At 49.7% G+C, this 19463-nt stretch overlaps 1 protein-coding gene across 5 annotated transcripts in view; it reads left to right on the plus strand.

Annotated features, from left to right (window-relative positions):
- Positions 1 to 19463, plus strand: part of PFKM (phosphofructokinase, muscle) — a 45338-nt gene that overhangs the window by 24468 nt on the left and 1407 nt on the right. For 4 of the 5 annotated variants that reach the window (XM_032348016.1, XM_032348013.1, XM_032348014.1 and 1 more), the window contains 21 exons: positions 5010 to 5083; positions 5877 to 5954; positions 7279 to 7468; positions 7692 to 7857; positions 8547 to 8591; positions 9034 to 9142; positions 9249 to 9344; positions 9577 to 9669; positions 10274 to 10399; positions 11562 to 11626; positions 12130 to 12199; positions 12945 to 13094; positions 13543 to 13613; positions 13976 to 14063; positions 14142 to 14294; positions 14789 to 14953; positions 16000 to 16061; positions 16291 to 16402; positions 17719 to 17818; positions 17900 to 18005; positions 18221 to 18762. In XM_032348016.1, the coding sequence (XP_032203907.1) occupies positions 5010 to 5083; positions 5877 to 5954; positions 7279 to 7468; positions 7692 to 7857; positions 8547 to 8591; positions 9034 to 9142; positions 9249 to 9344; positions 9577 to 9669; positions 10274 to 10399; positions 11562 to 11626; positions 12130 to 12199; positions 12945 to 13094; positions 13543 to 13613; positions 13976 to 14063; positions 14142 to 14294; positions 14789 to 14953; positions 16000 to 16061; positions 16291 to 16402; positions 17719 to 17818; positions 17900 to 18005; positions 18221 to 18365 (2264 nt within the window). In that variant the 3' untranslated portion in view covers positions 18366 to 18762. Of the gene's footprint in view, positions 1 to 5009; positions 5084 to 5876; positions 5955 to 7278; positions 7469 to 7691; positions 7858 to 8546; positions 8592 to 9033; positions 9143 to 9248; positions 9345 to 9576; positions 9670 to 10273; positions 10400 to 11561; positions 11627 to 12129; positions 12200 to 12944; positions 13095 to 13542; positions 13614 to 13975; positions 14064 to 14141; positions 14295 to 14788; positions 14954 to 15999; positions 16062 to 16290; positions 16403 to 17718; positions 17819 to 17899; positions 18006 to 18220; positions 18763 to 19463 lie in introns of those variants that run through there. The other variant, XM_032348012.1, reaches the window with a different exon arrangement.

Genomic DNA, 19463 nt, shown 5'->3' on the forward strand with positions numbered 1-19463 from the left:
CAGAGAGGCAGGCAGAGAGAGAGGAGGAAGCAGGCTCCCTGCTGAGCAGAGAGCCCGATGTGGGACTCAATCCCAGGACCCTGAGATCATGACCTGAGCCGAAGGCAGCGGCTTAACCCACTGAGCCACCCAGGCGCCCAGTAAATCTAGATTTTAAATATGTTTTAATCTAATGTTTATTGAGTTACACCTGTGATATATATTATGAACATGAGAATGCTAGAACAAAGACACTTAGGGAGGAGGGCTGAGAAGTCTGAGTTCAGGAATGGTGACTGGACTGGGAATCCAGAGCCCTGCTTGAGGCTGGCTGGCTTCTCTTGCTTCTCTGTTCTCTCCTGGAAAGACTCCCATGCTACATAAACTCTCGAATGTTGACCCTAAAACCTTGGTAGGATGGGTTCTGAAATTGGATGAAGCGAAGCAGGAGCTTGCTGAAAATCCAGGGGAGGTGTATGAAGTTAGGAAATTATGAAAAAGAAGGGCTCTCTGGAGAGGGGGAAGTGGTTAAAAAAAAAAAAAAAAAAGGAGACACACACACACACACACACACACACACACACACACCCCTAGGATTTAACTTGGGTCTAAGAGCAGCAGAACCCTTCTAACTTCGGATCCTGAGCAGAGAAACCTTCATTTTAGAGGGACTGTCACCTGCTTCACAGGAAGATCATCCTTCCTGGAGGCAGAGGCTAGCATTAGCTGATTTGCGGTGGGCCAGCCGGACCCAGGCCTGTGGGGTCCTGTGACAGGCACGGTGTCTCCAAGGAAACATCCCATTGGGAGGCCACATAACGTCACAGGTGCACGGGAGCAGTTGGGACGGGATGAAACAGAGAGGCAGGAAGCAAAGCAAAAAACTCAAAGCAGAGCCGAGAGATCCCAGCTGAAGGAGCAGCTCAAATACAGCAGTGGCCTGCCCAGAGATCAGTTTCATGATCTTTAGTTTTCCCAGGGAGAGCAGAGCATAGAAATAATTTTTCCCCAGAGGCTGTGGGCCATATGGGAGAATGAGATCGGGCTCTGTAAAATCCAGACAGGCCACAGCTCTGTCATTCCCTGAGTTCAGCAAAGCTCGTAACTTTTTAAGGTAGAAGAGAGGCCAGAAAGCAGCCTGAGTTCAGAAGCTGGTCTGAGTAGATACAAATCCTAATTCCCGCTTCAGCCCAGGAATGGCCCCAGCTCTGCTCATTCATACCACATTGGGCATTCTGACATTGGCTTATTCTGCTGGAAAGGATCTCAGTTGTCTGCTCTGGCCCTATGTCCTCAGAGGGGCAGTCCATTCCGAATGCATGTCTATCCTGTTTGCAAAGGTTTTAGAGGTTTACAGGAATAGGGATTCGATGACCTTTCTGGATTGCTGTTCTAGGATTCATAACTTGAATTACATATTCAGAAGTGTAATTTAGGTCTAACATTTATTTCTCATGTTGGAATTTAAAGGATCTCCCCCCCCTCCCCCAATTCAGAGTTCAGTTAAGGTAGAAAGAAACTTTTTAACATTTGCTTTCAAAAAGGTAGTGACCAAGTCATTTATTAGTTTGTTTCTGTCTCATGTGATAGGGACCCATCACCCGTAGAACCGTAGTTCTCCCCAACGCCTCTTCCCTACAGGCTGTAATTAGAAACTCCAGAGTACGTGCCTCTGATGTTCTCCAGAGCCCCTCTTCGCTGTACCCAGAATACCCCCTGGGTGGCGCCTGTAATCTTATCCTTCGTCTTGCTTCTAATAAGTGAGACAGCTGCGAACACAGGGTTATTTAGGGCAACGTGGAACAGCTAAGGAGAGCCTGGCCAGGACTGGTCTGGGGCCAGAATAGGCCAGTAATGTGAAGTAGGAGAGCCCAAAGAATTACTGGGACTCCCTAGTAAAAGTTAGTATACATCCCAGTCTGAGATTTCTAGGGAACTGGGGGTTTGAGATGCGGTATAGGGGACGAAGGGAGTCTTAAAACTTGGTTTCTAGGAAAATAGCTGTCAGACTTAGAGGCAGAAAGGATGACCTCTGGAGTTTGATAAGATGGGGTGAGAAGGTAAAGGGAGGAGAGAAGAGAAAGAATTTTCTTCTGCCCAACGAATTTGGGTATTTCCTACCTGACAGCCATTGTTTACACTTAAAACCTTTTAAGTCATTTGTTTTTCTTAAGTCTTTTTTCCCCTACTCTTACTCAGTTAAGGAGTGGGAAACAACATTCTAAATTACAAATTTCAGGAGAATGTTTTTTCCTTATTTTTTAAAATTACAGCTCGTGCTCTGGAACTCCAGGTATCCCAAAGAGAATCCCAAAGGCCTTGTCAAAGTCTAGAAAATGAATAAACAACAGTCATTTCTATTCTGATCTTATAGACTTTATTCCACCTTCCTAAAGCACAGATGGCTATGCATTGACCCTGACTTTGTTCTTTTCATAAACACAGGCTTTTCCTAAAACTCCTGAGAAGCCTGCTTCCATCACAGATTTTTCCATTTTGATCCCTTCAAGTTGAGAATGTGAACCTAGACTTCTAGACTCTGACAGCGCTGCTCACCAGGACCTCTTGTAGGCAAGCCGAATCTTTCAGTTCTTATCTGAGATCAGTTTTGGGAGCCTTCGGCATTGTTCCAGCTTCTTGAAACTGTCCCCTCTGGCTTCCAAGACATCGCTAAGCTGGTTTTCCATCTGTCTTTATTGCGGCTCCTCCTCAGTCTCCCTCCTGGATCCCATTTTCCCTTGCCCTTTCTTTCAGTATTGGTTTTCCTCTGGGTTCCATCCCTTGCCTTTCCCATTTGGATTCTACATATTCTCTTGAGACAGCCTCTTCCAAGTCCACGTGGATGTCCCACAAGAACTTCAAGCTCCGTGTCTCCCAATATGAATGTGTCATCCGCACCCCCACCTGTCTGACTCAAAACCCGCCTCCACTCGGTTAATTGCACCACCATTGTACCCCACGCCTGAATCATTCCTGGTGCGTTTCCATCCCCCTCTCCAACACCTTGAAATCTAACTGCATAGCTGTGCTGTTTCTGAGGTGTCTCCCGTCCACTGTCTCCTTTTTGTCCCCACTGCCACTCTCCCCTGCATCCTCCATGTTGCTGCCATGGTGATCTTTCTGATGTGCACAGAACATCATGCCTCTCTGCTCTTGAAAGTCTGCAAAGATTCCCCATCATTTGCAACTTTTTTTTTCCTAGGTCACATACTCCTTTAAGTATCATATGAAAGCTGCGGACCTTCTCCCAAGTGAAATTCCTGTGCCCAGAACACTTTTCGTAGTTTCATGGGGTTCATGAAGTCCCCGAAACCACCACCCATGGATCTCCAGTCGAACCCTGGCCTACAGAATAAGAGTCACAGTTCCTCGTGTGGCATTCGGGTGCCTGCCCAGCTGTGTGTGGCTTCATCTCATGCAGAGAGACAGAGCACAAGTCAGGGGAGGGGCAGAGGGAGAGGGAGGAGCAGATTCCCCGCCAAACAGGGAGCCCAATGTGGGGCTCGATCCCAGGACCCTGGGATCATGACCTGAGCCAAAGGCAGACACTTAACTGACTGAGCCACCCAGGCATCCACCTAAGGTGGTTTCTTGACTCTTGCCTTCATTTGTGCTATTCTCCTGCCTGGAACACTCACCCAAAGTGATTTATAAGGATATTATCCTTTGGGTCTTAGGTCAAATGCTGTCATTTCTGTCATTTCTGTCCTGACTTCCTCCAGTTGAGATGCTCCTTTTCCTTGTTCCCACTGTGCTTTGTACATATCCCCTTTGTAGGGATCCATGTTGTAACCATATTATATTCTTTGCAAGTCTTGAGGACCATTACCTTAATTTTGTATCCCTAGACTGTATCATTCACTACCATTTCCCTCGTGCCTATATAGTGCCTGGAGCATGTATTCAATAAATATTTGCTCAACGAGTGAATGGCCCTTCGATCTGATTTGGCCCTTATAGCCATCTAACACCAAATCTTGTCAGCCTGCAAACTGCCCTGCCCCCCCCCCCAAAAAACCCCAGACATTTTGGTCTTTTTTAATCTGTTCCATTCCAGGCAGTTTGGGATTTTGTAGTAGTTCTTGATGGATTTTAGTTTGCTGCTGTGGATTCTTCTAACTACGGGTTTCCCTAGTGCTCACTGGAATTTGGTGTTTCTCTAGCCAGGATTAAGGACCCTAGGAATAGACTTTAGATTGAAACAAAAAAATGAACTGGGGTACCGAGGGAAGGTGGTTCAAATGATTCACAAGAAATTGATCTATCTTGGCTTTGAGATTCCTTGAACATCACGGTGAGCCCCTCCTCCCATTACAAGGTAGGAGGGGCTTACTGGGGTCAAGTCTCCGGAGTGTCTTCCATCTCTCACCAGGGAAGCCCTGCTTACTTCGTACAGTTATCAGTAGCACTGGTTCTAATATTCCGGCCTTTATAGCTTCCACCGTGTGTCGTGTGTTGTGGGGGGTGTTTCCTCCACGGTATCCATGGTAGAGACTGTTCTTGCCACTGAGTAGCTACTTTTCCAGTAGCTACTGGAAAAGAATGATGCTTACGTGGGAGAAAGGGGAAAGGCTCTCCTCTCTGTTTGAGTCCCAATTAGTGTCAGTCCTAATTGTTTCTCCCAGTGGAGATAGTGGCTCTGTGACTGTGACTTCTTTGGACCTCAGTTTTCAAATCTGTAAAATGGAGGCAGCTTCAGAGTTGTGGATAGGAGTCAATGAGATGAGGTTTGATAAGCATTTAGGAGTGTCTAACACTACGGTAAGCATTCAAGATGATGATTCCCTGGATTGCCCTGGTGAGGAAAGGTCTTAGGAAAGATGGGATTTGGGGGAAAGGGAGAGAGATCTGGAGCTACATATACACTGAACATGGTAATTCAGTGTCAGTGGGGAGGCTGGGCGACTTGGAGGAGAGAAGTATTCTAGATTCAGAGAAAAGCCTAAGAAAGGGACTGGGTCATATCTTGTAGTCCAGGCTGCTTTTCTGAGGACTAACTTCTCCCTCTTGTCTTTCCTCCCTCGTTGCAGGTATGAATGCTGCTGTCAGGGCTGTGGTTCGAGTTGGTATCTTCACTGGTGCCCGCGTCTTCTTTGTCCATGAGGTTGGTTCTCCACTTTGTTCTTCGTCATTCTTTCTCTGTTTTCCGCTCCTCCCTCCCTACTTTCTCCTTCCTCCTCCCAGTTACATGCTATGTCTCACCTGTCTTGGCTCCCCCTCTCCATGAGTATCCCCTGCCACTCCAGTCTCCCATAATGATGGTGGGATCTAGGGGTCTGCAGACTGGGTCCTCATGGTGCCTGTCCAGTTTAGGAAAGAAGCACCTCATTTCAGAGTATTTCACAGAAAATTTAGTATATCCAGAGATAGAACCTTTGGAAGGAAGAGTCTCATCAGGTTTCTGTAGTTTCCTGAACCTTCTGAGGGTCTAACTCCTCTACCATTCTCTCCCTTCCCTTTCGTTCTTTGTCCGCTCTTCGCTCTAGGAGATTTATTTGCTGTCTTCCCAATTTCCTCTTTTCAAGTCCCACTTCTCTCCCTCCTTCCCTCCAACACCCTTCTCTTTTCCCTCTGCTATTATCGAAGCCATCTGTTATTTAGTTCCCTGGGAAGCAGATTGGAGGACATGGGATGAGCCAGAAGAAGGGGGAATTAGGATGAAATATCAGGAAGGACATCCTGCCCTTTTGAGATTGTAAGAAACTAGAAGACGGCATTGAAAGTTGATGTCTTCTTCCTCGGACTGTGTTAAATTTAAGAGTGTCGTGGGCATCCAGGAACAGTAATGGGAGGAGGTGGTTTGATTCTGAGAACTTCTTCCCAGGATCCTGTCTTAATTGTGGGGGTTTAGGAGAACTGGCCTAGCAGAGGCTGAATGGGTGTAATGTGCCCCACAGGGTTACCAAGGCCTGGTGGATGGCGGAGATCACATCAGGGAGGCCACCTGGGAGAGTGTTTCGATGATGCTGCAGCTGGTATGTTCCTGAAGACTTCTGTCCCATGTTTGTCCTTGCTGCACCCCACTCTGGTTTGGCCTCATGGTTGCTCAAGTCCCCCCCATGTGGCTCGATGTGAAGGGTTCTATGACAAGAGAGGTGCCATGACGGCCCTTTACTCTTTGGGTCTGAAAATATGTCCCTGTTTTCCTAGGGTGGCATGGGGACGGGAATGCGGTCACAGGACAGTTTGCTCTTTATAGAAAGGTCATAGGCAAGACTTGAGGAGCCACTATGTAAGCAGGACCTGCTTTGGGATCACGGGGAAGGCCTGGCCATGAAAATAACTTTACCAGAGGACTGGAGCCAGAGCCAGAAGTAGAGCTGAAATCTGCCAGTCCTCATGTGATGGAGATAATGTCACCTGAAACCAAAGTGTTAAAGGGAGGAAGGAACCAATATAGCATTTCAGAGTTTCCAGAAAACACCCCAAGATGATGCTGACTATATCCAGAACCCTTCATGCCACTTTCTCTAAGTCATATACCTATTTTCTGATTTATTGAAAAATCTGCAAATTACATTTGTGTCCCCATTCTTTACTTCAACCCTCTAAGAATCCATAGGAAAAATTTTAATGTGCAGTACTTCGTGAAGGTTCTCTATAAGCAATAATGCCTGCAGTAAAGTGGTCTGAGAATGAGCCAGAATTCTCCATCAATACTCCCAAAGGCATGGAGCCAATTACTTAGGTCTCTCGGGGTATCTATAAACCCCTGGGAATACTCATAGCTATTTTTCCTGTGAATACCTAGGTATTGTGCTTCCTCTCACTAGCACCAAAGTCTGAGGAGCAGAGAGGAAATTGGCAGTGCCTGGTTGCAATTAGAAATCAGTGAGTTCAATAGGGAAAAGGTACTACCAAGCACATTGGGATGAGCTCCTAAGAATAGTTTGGATGCAGTCTGATGAAGTCAGGTCACTAGGGAGAATTTCCAGGACTGAAGCCAGTGCTATTTCTTGTGAAAGATGGATATTACTCCAAAAGCCAACTGCATGTATGTATTCCTTTGCTCTCCTTGCGGATAATCACTTTGATGACAGAGTCTTCAGTGAAATGGGTTGATCTTAGTCTTCAAAGAGGTATAGCAGAATATAAGGAGTAACCCTATGATAGCTCAGCCACTATCATTTCTCTCTCTTCCAGAAAGGACAGATGGCCCTTCAGGATGTCAGGGCGCTTTCTAGGAAGGCATGTGGTTAGGACAGCCCATCACAGTGTTGGAATGGAGGAAATCTTAGCATGTTGAGCCCAGATTTGGCCGTGTCCTCTGGGGAGCTGACTTCTACCTCTTCCCCACAGGGAGGCACAGTCATTGGAAGTGCCCGGTGCAAGGACTTCCGGGAACGAGAGGGGCGACTGCGAGCTGCCCACAACCTGGTGAAGCGTGGGATTACCAATCTGTGTGTCATTGGGGGTGATGGCAGCCTCACTGGGGCTGACACCTTCCGTTCTGAGTGGAGTGACTTACTGAGTGACCTCCAGAAAGCGGGTGAGACGTTGTTGTCATAAGTATGATTTGTGCGCCTGCACACACCCCTGTCCTCCCACTGGAGGAAGTCATTACCTAGATGCAAACGGACAGTTTCTGGCCTCCTTGTTCTGCCATTGCTTATGGTTCCCATTGGCTGCAGATCCTTCCCTCCCCAGTCACCTGCTCTTTTGGCATGCAAGGCACCTCACCCAGTGGCTTCCGGTTCGCTTGTCTTTGTCAGGTAAGATCACAGCAGAGGAGGCTACAAAGTCCAGCTACCTGAACATCGTGGGCTTGGTGGGCTCGATTGACAACGACTTCTGTGGCACTGATATGACCATCGGCACCGATTCTGCCCTGCATCGTATCATAGAGATCGTGGATGCCATCACCACTACTGCTCAGAGGTAAGGGGCAGTGTAGGAGGGTGGCAGCTGGGACTGGCTGAAGGGCTGGGGTCTAGGGAAGATGAATGCTTTGGAGCTGTAGACTCTAACAACCAGTTTCCTGGGGCCAGAATCCTGTTTTTAATGAAGAGTTATCCCTGGAGCCCCGAAATTGCGCTGCCGTCTACATGCTTTGCGTTTGCCTCTTGTGGCTGTCTAGTGCACTGTCCACACTGTAGCTCTGAGGGCTTTAATACCCAGGGGGTCTCCCAAATGATTAGGGGCCAATATGAGATGAATCCAGGGAGCCCCAAACCTCAGCCACCCTTTCAGCCAAGTCATAGTGACTGTGGTGGCCACCATCACCACTCTGAGAGTGTGAGAAGGAAGGACAGAATGTCACGGTTTCCCAGGCTCATCCTTGGAGATTCCGGGCCAGTCGGAGACCTCACTTCTTTCCCTCCCTTCCCGGACCCCCTCGCTCCCTGGAACAGAGCCACAGGACTGATACAATGTACTGCTGTATTTCAGCTACCCTGTAGCTGACATGTTTCCCCGGGTCTCCCTGGTCTCTCAGGAAGCTTGTTGGAAGCCTGTTGGAAGCATAAATGCATCTCCCAGGGAGCTTTCATGGCTTGGATGTGGGTGGCAGCTTGATCCTGGCCACAGGGACACGAGGACTGTGTAAGCCTTTTGTCTCTCTCTTGCAGCCACCAGAGGACGTTTGTGTTAGAAGTGATGGGCCGGCACTGTGGGTAAGATCCTCATCTGGAGTCACTGATTCTGCAGTGCCAGCAATGGCTTTCTCTTCCCCGGAGAGTCCAAGGAGGTCTCCCAGGGGTAGCAGATTTGGAGGTGTACATGCTCCTCTGCTTCCCTGCTTCCAGCCCTAACCCCCCACCTACCCACACGTGCGGGGTTGTGCCTGTGTGTATGGGCCCAGGCACACTCCAGTGTGAAGGGACACACAGTGCTCTGAGACTAGAAGCTGCTTTGGTAGGTGAGCATGACTAGAAGGTGCTCCTCAGGGACAGAGGCCCACTGAGAAGCTGTCTCAAGAAGACACCTCACCCCAAGAAGGAAACCACAGACCTTCAGACCTTCCACTGACTATGGGGACAGGCAGACCTGCTGGGTATGGGTGAGGCTGTTCATGGATTGTGGCTCCTAGCGTGATGCTTCTGCCTCTCATCTCAGATACCTGGCCCTTGTCACCTCCCTCTCCTGCGGGGCTGACTGGGTTTTTATTCCTGAGTGTCCGCCAGATGATGACTGGGAGGAACATCTTTGTCGCCGGCTCAGTGAGGTACTGGCACTTTATTTTGCCCTTAAAAAAACCCCGCCTGTTCCACTGATGCTGCCTTCACATCAGTTTCCCTCCACTGAGCTCTCTTCTCTTTGCTCTTGACCAGACAAGGACCCGTGGTTCTCGTCTCAACATCATCATTGTGGCTGAAGGTGCAATCGACAAGAATGGGAAACCAATCACCTCTGAGGACATCAAGAATGTAAGTAGGAAGAACCCAGAAAGGGCTTGGACACCATCCCCTGCCCCCTTCCCTAGTGATCTGAGTCTCCCCTCAGGCCTTCTGTACATCTCTCCCGATGTTTCTTGCCTCCTGGTGTCCAAGGAATTGTGATAAGATAAGAGGTTGAGCCATTTGGGTTTATCTTAGTCTCTACTTGTTTTCAGCCTCTGACTCTTTATCCCTGTCTCTGTCTCTCTTTTGGTCTCTTTAGCTGGTGGTAAAGCGTCTGGGATATGACACTCGGGTCACTGTCTTGGGGCATGTGCAGCGGGGTGGGACCCCGTCAGCCTTTGACCGAATCCTGGTAAGTCATGGGGTTATGAGGCCCTCACATGTTGGAATTCATAGCCTACAGAACTGCACTTCGCCGTGACAGGGGCGCACCCCACTGACCATGCTGCCTGCCCCCAGCCTCTGATGGCACCAGCCCTTGACCCATTCCTGTACATGTATCAGTTCCCTTCTGTTGCAAAAACTGGTGGGAAACTCTATGCTCCCCAAACGATGAGCTCCCAGATCTCTGCTTTGAGCATTAATACCATTATTAAGATCTAATTTCAGACTCTCCAATTGAACCCTCTTATCCTACTTTCATTGGAAGAGAGATACCATACTCTTCCTTATTTTATCAATTATTAAGCCTCAGTAACCTCCTTGATTACTACAGTGGACACATTTCTCTGGAATCAGATAGAATTCTAATGGCAAGGGGATGAGGGATGAGGAATCATCAAGCTTAGATGAAATCTGAGTAGGGAGGGAAAGTCCAGTAAGTTCCTGACTGTAGTCCTCAGATACGTGGCTCAGCCCTGTGATCTGGACGGGCCTTGAGTGCCCTGGCTCTCCAGGCTGAGTCCAGATCGGGCGGCCTGACCCAGACTTTGCCTTTGCTCCCTGGGCTCCTGCAGGGCAGCAGGATGGGTGTGGAAGCCGTGATGGCACTTCTGGAGGGGACCCCAGACACCCCAGCCTGTGTGGTGAGCCTCTCTGGTAACCAGGCTGTGCGCCTGCCCCTCATGGAGTGTGTCCAGGTGGTAAGTACTGACCTCAACCCCACTTCCTAAGAGCCCCGAGCCTGTCTTTGAGCTGAGAGGGAAAGAGACCCACTTCCAAGGCCAGTGGAGCAAGGAACAGATGGAAAGACAGCAGGGGAGTCAGATGGGGAAAGAACATAATAGGCTCTGTATGGGAGCGGTCTCCTCTTTGAGTCTCAGGGTCCCCTTCTGTAACTGTTCCTAAAGAATGTGACAGATGCTGTATCCCACCAAGTAATGAGACCCAACATCGCATAATATCCAACCTCAATTGCTTTCACCACATCTTCGTGGGAAGTGGAATGCAGTAGCTCTCCAAACACTATGAAAAGCAGGGATAGTAGTAAGGTCTGGCTGGCTGGCTTATATGTTTCTATAGTATCCACCTTGACCACGTTTCTCTGAACCAAAACCAGGTTTCTGACGCTCACCCTGAAGGCTAGTAGAGGGAGTAGCCGGACGCTTTGTAAAGGGTCTGCTGCAGTACCTGGAAAATGCTCAGTGCTCAGGGAGAGGTGGCTCTTACATGAAGGACTTGCTCCTCTGCTACCACAGAGCAGACATCGCGGCTGGGAGCTCAGGGGTCCAGCCCATCCTTGGGGCTGGTCTGTATGCACAGTGCTGAGGGCCCCCCATCTCCTGCCCTGCTTCTCTTGGAGACTCGGGGAGTCCTAGCCACCTGCCGCACAGATCTACTCCAACCTTGCTTGGAACTGTGTCTCTGGAAGCCCAAGAGCGAAAGCTCTGGCTCATGGAGAAGAAATCAGTAGCTGGGAAACACATGGCAGGGACTGGCCATTCTTCCCGACTGCGCTCTCTGGGTGATTGTCTTCCTTTACTCAGTTTAGAGGCTGCTTTGAGGTTGTGGCATGGGCGTGGCATAGAGGGAGATGCTATTCTGTGAGCACTCCTCCACTCTGCCCATGTTCTAGTAAGTAGAGCATTGAATTGGCTCCTTCCTCTGGCTGCTCATTCTTCCCCAAACTGAGGACAAACAGATACTTCTTTCTGCGCAAGGTTGGGGGGCATGGAGCAGGTGGGGTGCCGGTGGGCAGGAACCAGTCATAATCATGGAGACGGGCCGGGTGTTCCCATGGGATAGAAATCCAGCCATGGAGAGCCTTGCCCTGTAGTTGTGACTCTAGCTGTGCTCCTTCCTCAGACCAAGGATGTGACCAAGGCCATGAACGACAGGAAATTTGACGAAGCCATGAAGCTGAGAGGCCGGTGAGGGAATGACCAGAAGCTCCCTAGCTATAGAAATCAGATACTGGAATGAAGCAAAAAAAATAAAAATAAAAAATAAAAAAAAGACATAGCTTCAGACCCAAAATAGGGGCGTTTTATTGTCGCTGCAACAGTTTCTTCTCCAGGAGAATGGGTGGGGAGGTGACTGGGAGGCACAGTACCATCCCGGGGGTCTCTCCCAGGGATGTATCTTCTGTAATGTGGTGTCTCTGTGTGTTGATTCCAGCTAGGTTTTCTGTTTCTCTAGGGAAAGCGCAGCATCTCATGCTGCGTGCGGGGCTGGGAGGAGAGCACTCAGGGAGGTTTGGATTAATCAGTGGCCCCTTTTAAGCCCCAACCTAGTCCCTGCTGTGTCCCAGTTATATCCTTCGGGGTTCGCCCTGTGGAACTTCACATCATGAGCAAAACTTCAGACCCCCTTGGCTGCTGGCATGGGGAGTGGCCTGGAGACACTCCGCTCTCTCTCTCTCTACTTTTTACAGGAGCTTCATGAACAATTGGGAGGTATACAAACTTCTGGCTCATGTCAGACCCCCAGTCACGAAGGCACCGGTGAGTTCTCCGCCCTTGACTCTCTCCTTCTCCCAGTCTCCCTCTACGAAGTGCTACTTTTATTCCACACAGCCTACAGCCTGGCCAGCTTCCTTGCCCCTTGTCATCTTTGGTACCAAGCCCCTGACCCTATTAAGAAATCGCTCAGCCACCCCAGATTCCGGCCCCATGTTCTTAGTGTGCCCCAGGCGTCTCGAACCCAAGACCCACACCCAGTTTAGGACTGACAAGGTAGCTTGCAAGGAATGGGAATTTTTTCCCCCTGGGCAAATCTGGGAATAACCACGTCTGAGTGTACTTTAGCCACTTCTATTGTGGTAGTGGTTCTCAGTATTTGGGGTATATCAGAATTATATGGGCTGCTTACTAAACATGTAGATTGCTGGGTCCTTCCCTCAGAGAGGATTTAGATCTGGGGCAGGGGCCCAGGTTTAATGGCATAAAGATCACGTGGCCCAAGGATCATGCTTTGGAAGCTCTCATTCGTTACATAACGAGTGATGTGTGGGCTTAGGGACAGAGCTTTGCTTATTCATCGGTGATAGAGTTTTGCTTCCCTAGCATGAGGGAACAGGCTATGCCAGAGTTCCTAGGGTAAGGGGGGTGTTATCCAGAGGCACGTGTCCTGATTGTGGGACCACCAGGGACTCGGGGTCAAGCTCCCCTTACCGACCTGCCCCCTTCTCTCTGCTGGGGTTTTGGTCCCTGTCTCTGCCCTACTCCCTTTCCGCTTCTTTCTCCCCAGGGTAGCACACATACAGTGGCCGTGATGAACGTGGGGGCCCCGGCTGCAGGCATGAACGCTGCCGTGCGCTCCACTGTGAGAATTGGCCTCATCCAAGGCAACCGGGTGCTGGTTGTGCACGATGGCTTCGAGGGCCTGGCCAAGGGTCAGGTATGGGGACTAAAAGGACAGAGGGCACATACTCTGGGGCCAAGGAGCCATCACAAGGATGATAAGTGTAGCAGGGGGGACCTGTCCATTCTCCTTTCTCTTGCCCCCGACCCCCCAACCTCCCCTTCCATTCTCTACCTTGTTTTCCTCTAAGGTTTTGAACAGAAGTAAATACTTAATTTTAGGGCAGTACGAACAGGCAGGAGCCACTGAAATGAACCATTTGCAGATCACATACCTTATTTCTCTATCCCAAAGCTTAGTGCGGTGTCTGGCATAAGTAGGCACTTAATTTTTGTGGATGAGCAGTAATAGTGGAGGAAGTTCATCAAGGTGGGGAAAGGCCAATGCCTGGCGTTCCTTCTCCCACCAGGGGCTGTTGGGGTGGGCTCAGAACACAGGAAGTGGTGTCAGTTCACAGTGCACACCTGTGTGACCTTTCTTGCAGATCGAGGAAGCTGGCTGGAGCTATGTAGGGGGCTGGACTGGCCAAGGTGGTTCCAAACTTGGGACAAAAAGGTAAGGGGCATCATAGGAGCACTCCTCCTAGTTACCCCTAAAGATGTCCCTCAGATATGGGTGTCAGTTCATTAGGTCAGCATCTACACTGCTATCGTCTGGGACTTTGGTCCCCAAGCCCACAGTGGCCTCAGTGGGGGCAGGCATGCTCGTGCAGACCTCTTTTAGCAGCTTTGGGCATGTAAAGCCCCAAGGTGGACCCGTGGGCAGTGGTGAGAGGTGGCATGAGGAAGGGGGCACAAGTCAAGAAATTATACATAAAGCACTCTTCTAATTCTGGCTTTTCTCTCCCTGGATTTTGCTGTCCCTTCTCCAAATCCCATCACCTCATTGCCCACCCCTGCCCCACTCTATTCAACTAGGACTCTCCCCAAGAAGAGCTTTGAGCAGATCAGTGCCAACATCACGAAATTTAACATTCAGGGCCTTGTCATCATTGGGGGCTTTGAGGTGAGTGCCCTCCCGTTTCCTCCCCTCCACCCCCGCCTCTCCCTCTCCCCTCATCGCTGCCCTCGCCACTCTTCTCAGGCTTACACCGGGGGCCTGGAACTGATGGAGGGCAGGAAGCAGTTTGATGAGCTGTGTATCCCGTTTGTGGTCATCCCTGCTACGGTCTCCAACAATGTCCCCGGCTCCGACTTCAGTGTGGGGGCTGACACAGCCCTGAACACTATCTGCACGGTGAGACCCTGCTGCTACCTCCCAGGCCTCTGGCCGGGACTGCAGCCCCTGGACTGCATGTGCTCCTAGAAAGTGAGCCACTTTTTTGGTACCAACCAAGTGAGTGCTTGAAGAGTGCTTCTGGAAGCACAGGCCTTTATGCAGGCCTTATTCAACCACATGTGTGGGGCTCATTCTCCCCTGGGCGTCTCCAACCTGGAAAGGCACCAGTACTCTGCATGCCATGGTTTCTCCTTCCTGAGGGTCTAGGGCCTAATTTCCTTACCCTGAGCAACAGAAAGGAGGAGTACAGCTTCTTTCTGAGGAGAAGGGTTCCACAGCCTGGTGGGCCTATGTGCCTGCCACCCCTGAAGGCAAGCAGTTGACGAGGCCTAGCGGCCCGGCCTACCTGGAGAAGAGAGCATTCCAGAGCGGGGTCGTGGCAAGGGCCAGAGAAGTGACAGGCAGCAGAGCCCGGGCCCCATCTCTCTAACTGTGACCCACTGTCTCACCAGACCTGTGACCGCATCAAGCAGTCAGCAGCAGGCACCAAGCGGCGTGTGTTCATCATCGAGACGATGGGCGGCTACTGCGGCTACCTGGCCACCATGGCCGGCCTGGCAGCTGGGGCTGATGCCGCCTATATTTTTGAGGAGCCCTTCACCATTCGGGACCTGCAGGTAGATGGCTACCCCGAGCTTGTACTGTAGCCCTCCCTTGCCCCCATCTGTCCTCACTGTACCTGCAGCAACCTGAACTGTGCGAGCTCAAGACAAGGACAGCTGGCTGGTGTGTGGGGCCCTGTGAGTAGGCGGGAGAGGGCAGCACGCAGGCATTGTCTGGTGTAAGCTCACATGTGCCCGTGGCTCCTGTTGTCCGGAGTGTTGGTTTTGAAGGATGGCATGTTGCTAAGCCCTTCCCATGTGTTTTTGCATTTTAGCTTCAAAACAGACATGCAAGGAGACATTATCTCCATGATACAGATGAGAAAGATTTAGACAGGTTAAAAGCCTTTTCTAAACTTAAACGAGTGAGTAGAGGATTTAACCAACAGAGAAAGTCAGCCTTTCTACTGCATCCTGCCACCCCTTCAGACTTCCCTTGCTTCCAGACTCTTCCATTCCCTGTCACTTCCAGGGCTGGAGGGGTGGGGAACTTGGACTCCTGTTCACAGAGGAACCGTATGATCCTAATTTTCCAAGATCTCAGTCCACTAGAGGAAAAAAAGGCCACAAAGTGGAGGGGCAGCAGGCTGAGGGAACTCCTTAATCCAAGAACCTAGCCGACCCCTGCCAGGAATGGAGGTGAGAGTCTTCCTCCTTTACCCCCAGCTCAAAGCCCTGATGAAGGAACTGGTTCCTCCCAGGTGAATTACTGCCACACACCCAGGCAAACCATTTAAGGACCAATGCTGAGAGCAAGAGTCAACCCTCTGAGGGACAGGAACCAGAAACCCCTGGAAAGGGACATTGGGAGCAGGGGAAGGGCGAACTGGCAGTTGCCACAGCTGTCTCTGATGTGCCCTCTTCTAGTTCTGTCTCCTCTGCTATCTTTGTTTAAATTTCAGTCTACACTGAACTTCTTACAGGAATTAGACACAGGATTGTAAACTGTCTTCCATGTCCTTCTCCCCTTCTGGGAGGTCTGGTGGGGAACAAGAGCGCTGTGCACCTGCCCAGCTATCTCCGCTCCCCGCCAAGCTTAGGATTTACTCTCTTGTTTTCAGGCAAATGTTGAACATCTGGTGCAAAAGATGAAAACCACTGTGAAGAGGGGCTTGGTATTAAGGTATCTAATCCACGGCTTGTTCCTGAGTGAAGAGAAGAATTAGTTAGGCTCTGGCTCTAGCCCACAGATTGAATCTGTTTGGGACACCCTGAGGAATTTGGATACAAATGCAGAAAACCTGTGCCATGAGAGGAGCTAGAAAAGGGGAAGAAGAAAGCTTAAAAGCAGAAAAGGGTCTGGAGGGAAGGGAGATAACCAAAGTCACAGGCTTTTGGTTTCTACTTGGCAGGAATGAGAAGTGCAACGAGAACTATACCACTGACTTCATTTTCAACCTGTACTCTGAGGAGGGAAAGGGCATCTTTGACAGCAGGAAGAATGTGCTTGGCCACATGCAGCAGGTAGGGAAGACACCCTGTCACACCCTTCACCAGGTGGCCTTACCCCCAGTAGCCACTGGGCCTCCTGCTGGCCTCCAATCTGCTAGGGGCCATCAGTGCCACCACAGAGCACGAACCTGCAGTCTTGTACTGGCATAGAATCTAAGCATCTTTACTCTGGAAATGGCCTTAGAGATTATGAGTCCATCCTCTTCATGAAGGCGGGTTTCTTAGCCTAGGCATCATTGCTGTTCAGGGTTGGATAAGTCTTTGTTGTGGGAAGCCGTTGTGTGCATGGTGGGGTGCTTTAGCAATATCCCTGGACTCTACCCACTACAGGCCAGTAGCACTCCCTCCTGAGTTGTAGCAACTAAAAAGATATCTTTAGACATTGCCAAATGTCCCCAGGGAGGCAAAATCATCTCTAGTTGAGGACCACCAGTTCAGATGAGGAAAGCGAGGCCCAGAGAGGAGAAACAATTTTTTCAGGGCCACTCATCAAGCCTGGGTGAGAGCCAGTGCTCTTCCCACCACACCATGCTGCCCTCTGTAAGGAACCTGGGAAATGAGTCTGGGCATCTTGCTGGTATTGGGCTCCATCCCCAAGAACTGGGGCTTCCAGGGGAAATGAATTCCTCTCTACCATCCACATTCAGTCCCCACCTCTGGTGGGCCTCGCTCACAGATGATACTAGCGGTCTTGGGCTTCCCCATCCTCAGTGTCTCCAGCTGATCCTGCTTACGTATGGACATTTGACATTTGTCTACCCACATAAGAATTCCCAGTATCTCAAGTCTGAATGAGCTTGCTATTAGCCCCTGTAGGAATGGGTAGTGGATATCCAAGTGGATAAAGTATGACAATCTGTTCCCCATTTCCCACCTACTTTCGCTTAGCTTGGAGAAAATGTACATGATGTTTTATACTATTCAGAGGTGCTACTAAGGCCATCCATATTGGTTCACAAGGAACACTTCTATGTCCCTGACTATGGCAACTGACAAAAGCTGCTAGGCTGAAGAGGGGCAGAGAAGTGACTGAGTGGCCAGACTAGAAGTAAACAATGGGATCTGGCAGCTGTGGAGCGAGAAGCGGCAATTGTGAGATCAATTACTCCTTTATCTAATTAGTTAGCTCTTACACCTGATAAACGGCCAAATCTGCCACGCCAACTCACCCTGGTTCTCAGCACTGTCCCAGGATTTCCTTTCAGAGTTAGACTTCCGGATTCCTGTTTCTGGCTATAAACCTGGGAACTTTTCTTTCCTTTTTGTTTGGGTATCTCTGCCACTTCATTAGAGTCTCTCCCTCTCTAACTTTAAGACTCTTTTTTCAGGGTGGGAGCCCAACTCCATTTGACAGGAATTTTGCCACTAAGATGGGCGCCAAGGCTATGAACTGGATGTCTGGGAAAATCAAAGAGAGTTACCGTAATGGTAGGTGGGGTAAGAAGGTAAGCCCCCTCCACAGAGGTTGGCTCCCCATTACTGAAGCTTATTGACCATCCTTTATTGCAGGGAGGATCTTTGCCAACACGCCAGACTCGGGCTGTGTTCTGGGGATGCGTAAGAGGGCTCTGGTCTTTCAACCAGTGACTGAGCTGAAGGACCAGACGGATTTTGAGTGAGTACATCTACTTCCCTAGTAGTTTCAGGATCTCCTCTTCCCAGCCTGTTTGCCTTTTATCTTGGGACTAACACGGGTAGTCATACCTCTTTCAGATCTTAGCCCTTGCCCTAAAGTCCAGCCTCTTCTATTCACCTTCTTCCCATCAGCGTTTGATAGAGTCACTTGGGGTGCTAAAAGGTGAAATCATCATCTATCTCATTTCTCTGTAGGCACCGCATCCCCAAGGAACAGTGGTGGCTGAAGCTGAGGCCCATCCTCAAAATCCTAGCCAAGTACGAGATTGACTTGGACACCTCAGAGCACGCCCACCTGGAGCACATCAGTCGGAAGCGATCTGGAGAAACTTCTATCTAACCCTCTTTGGAGTGAGGGTCATGGATTGTCTGATCATGGTCAGCTCACCCTGATAGATCCAAGTCCGTGTATTCCCAAGTGTTTTAGCGCATTTTTTTTAGGTTTCCTTTTATTCTGCAACTGTAGCCATGACCAGCTCTGGCCAGGGAGCTGGGGTGGTAGACAGTGAGTAGAAACTCCTTTTAGGTAGAATTTATCATGACTTCTACCCCAGCTTCACCTGTCACACAAGACTGGGCTCCTCTCGTGCTACTGCTAGATTTCAGCCACTCGGTTAGAATTTTCCTAAAAATAAGCTTTATTTATTTCTTTGTGATAACAAAGTCTTGGTTCCTCTACTACTTTTACCGCAGTGACAGACAATAGCTACACTAATAAATGCCAACTGGTCACTGTCCTTTTGGTTCTTCTGTTGTCACTTGCACAAGTAGATGTCATACTGCCAACCCTAAGGACCAGACCCTGCTCAGACACCTGGGAAAATGCAGCCCATGCGATCACCCCGCATACTTCTCTCCACCTCCTGGCATATTTCCCACAGCATCTCTTGGCTCTGTACAAAAGATCCTAGAACATCCTATGCTGGTCCTTACCCTTGTTTCACACCAGTCCCTCCTGCATCCTTTGCAGCCGTAGGGTGCACCAATCTCTCCTAAGTATGATGTTGTGTTTCACCTTTTGATCCTATACCTATTACCCAGGGGTGCTTTTTTTCCAGCCACCCCACAATCTTTACTCTTCTTCTGACAACTCAGCGTTCTTCCTTCTCAACCCTTCCCCTGTACTCCTTCCTAGATGAAAGGTAGAATCCATCTGTGGGGTCACATGCACATTTTGAAAGCATGTTTGAAAGTTTGGTGGGCTGGCTGAAATATGGCTTATTTGGTTCAATTTGTGTTCTGTGTCATAACAACAGCTTCTTCCTCCTCATCAGCCAAGTGACCGTGTCATACAGTTGGGTTTTCAGGAGCCTCCAAATTGACAGGATGGCGTCCTGTTGTTGCTCTTGGCACAAGCCTACATATTCCTCCCAACCCAGTTTTTCACTTGCTTGATGAAGCAGGAAGAGGTTCCAGGTTTTACCAGGGGTGGAAGACG

This window comes from Mustela erminea, chromosome 6, assembly GCF_009829155.1.
Source record: "Mustela erminea isolate mMusErm1 chromosome 6, mMusErm1.Pri, whole genome shotgun sequence".
NCBI lineage: Eukaryota > Metazoa > Chordata > Mammalia > Carnivora > Mustelidae > Mustela > Mustela erminea.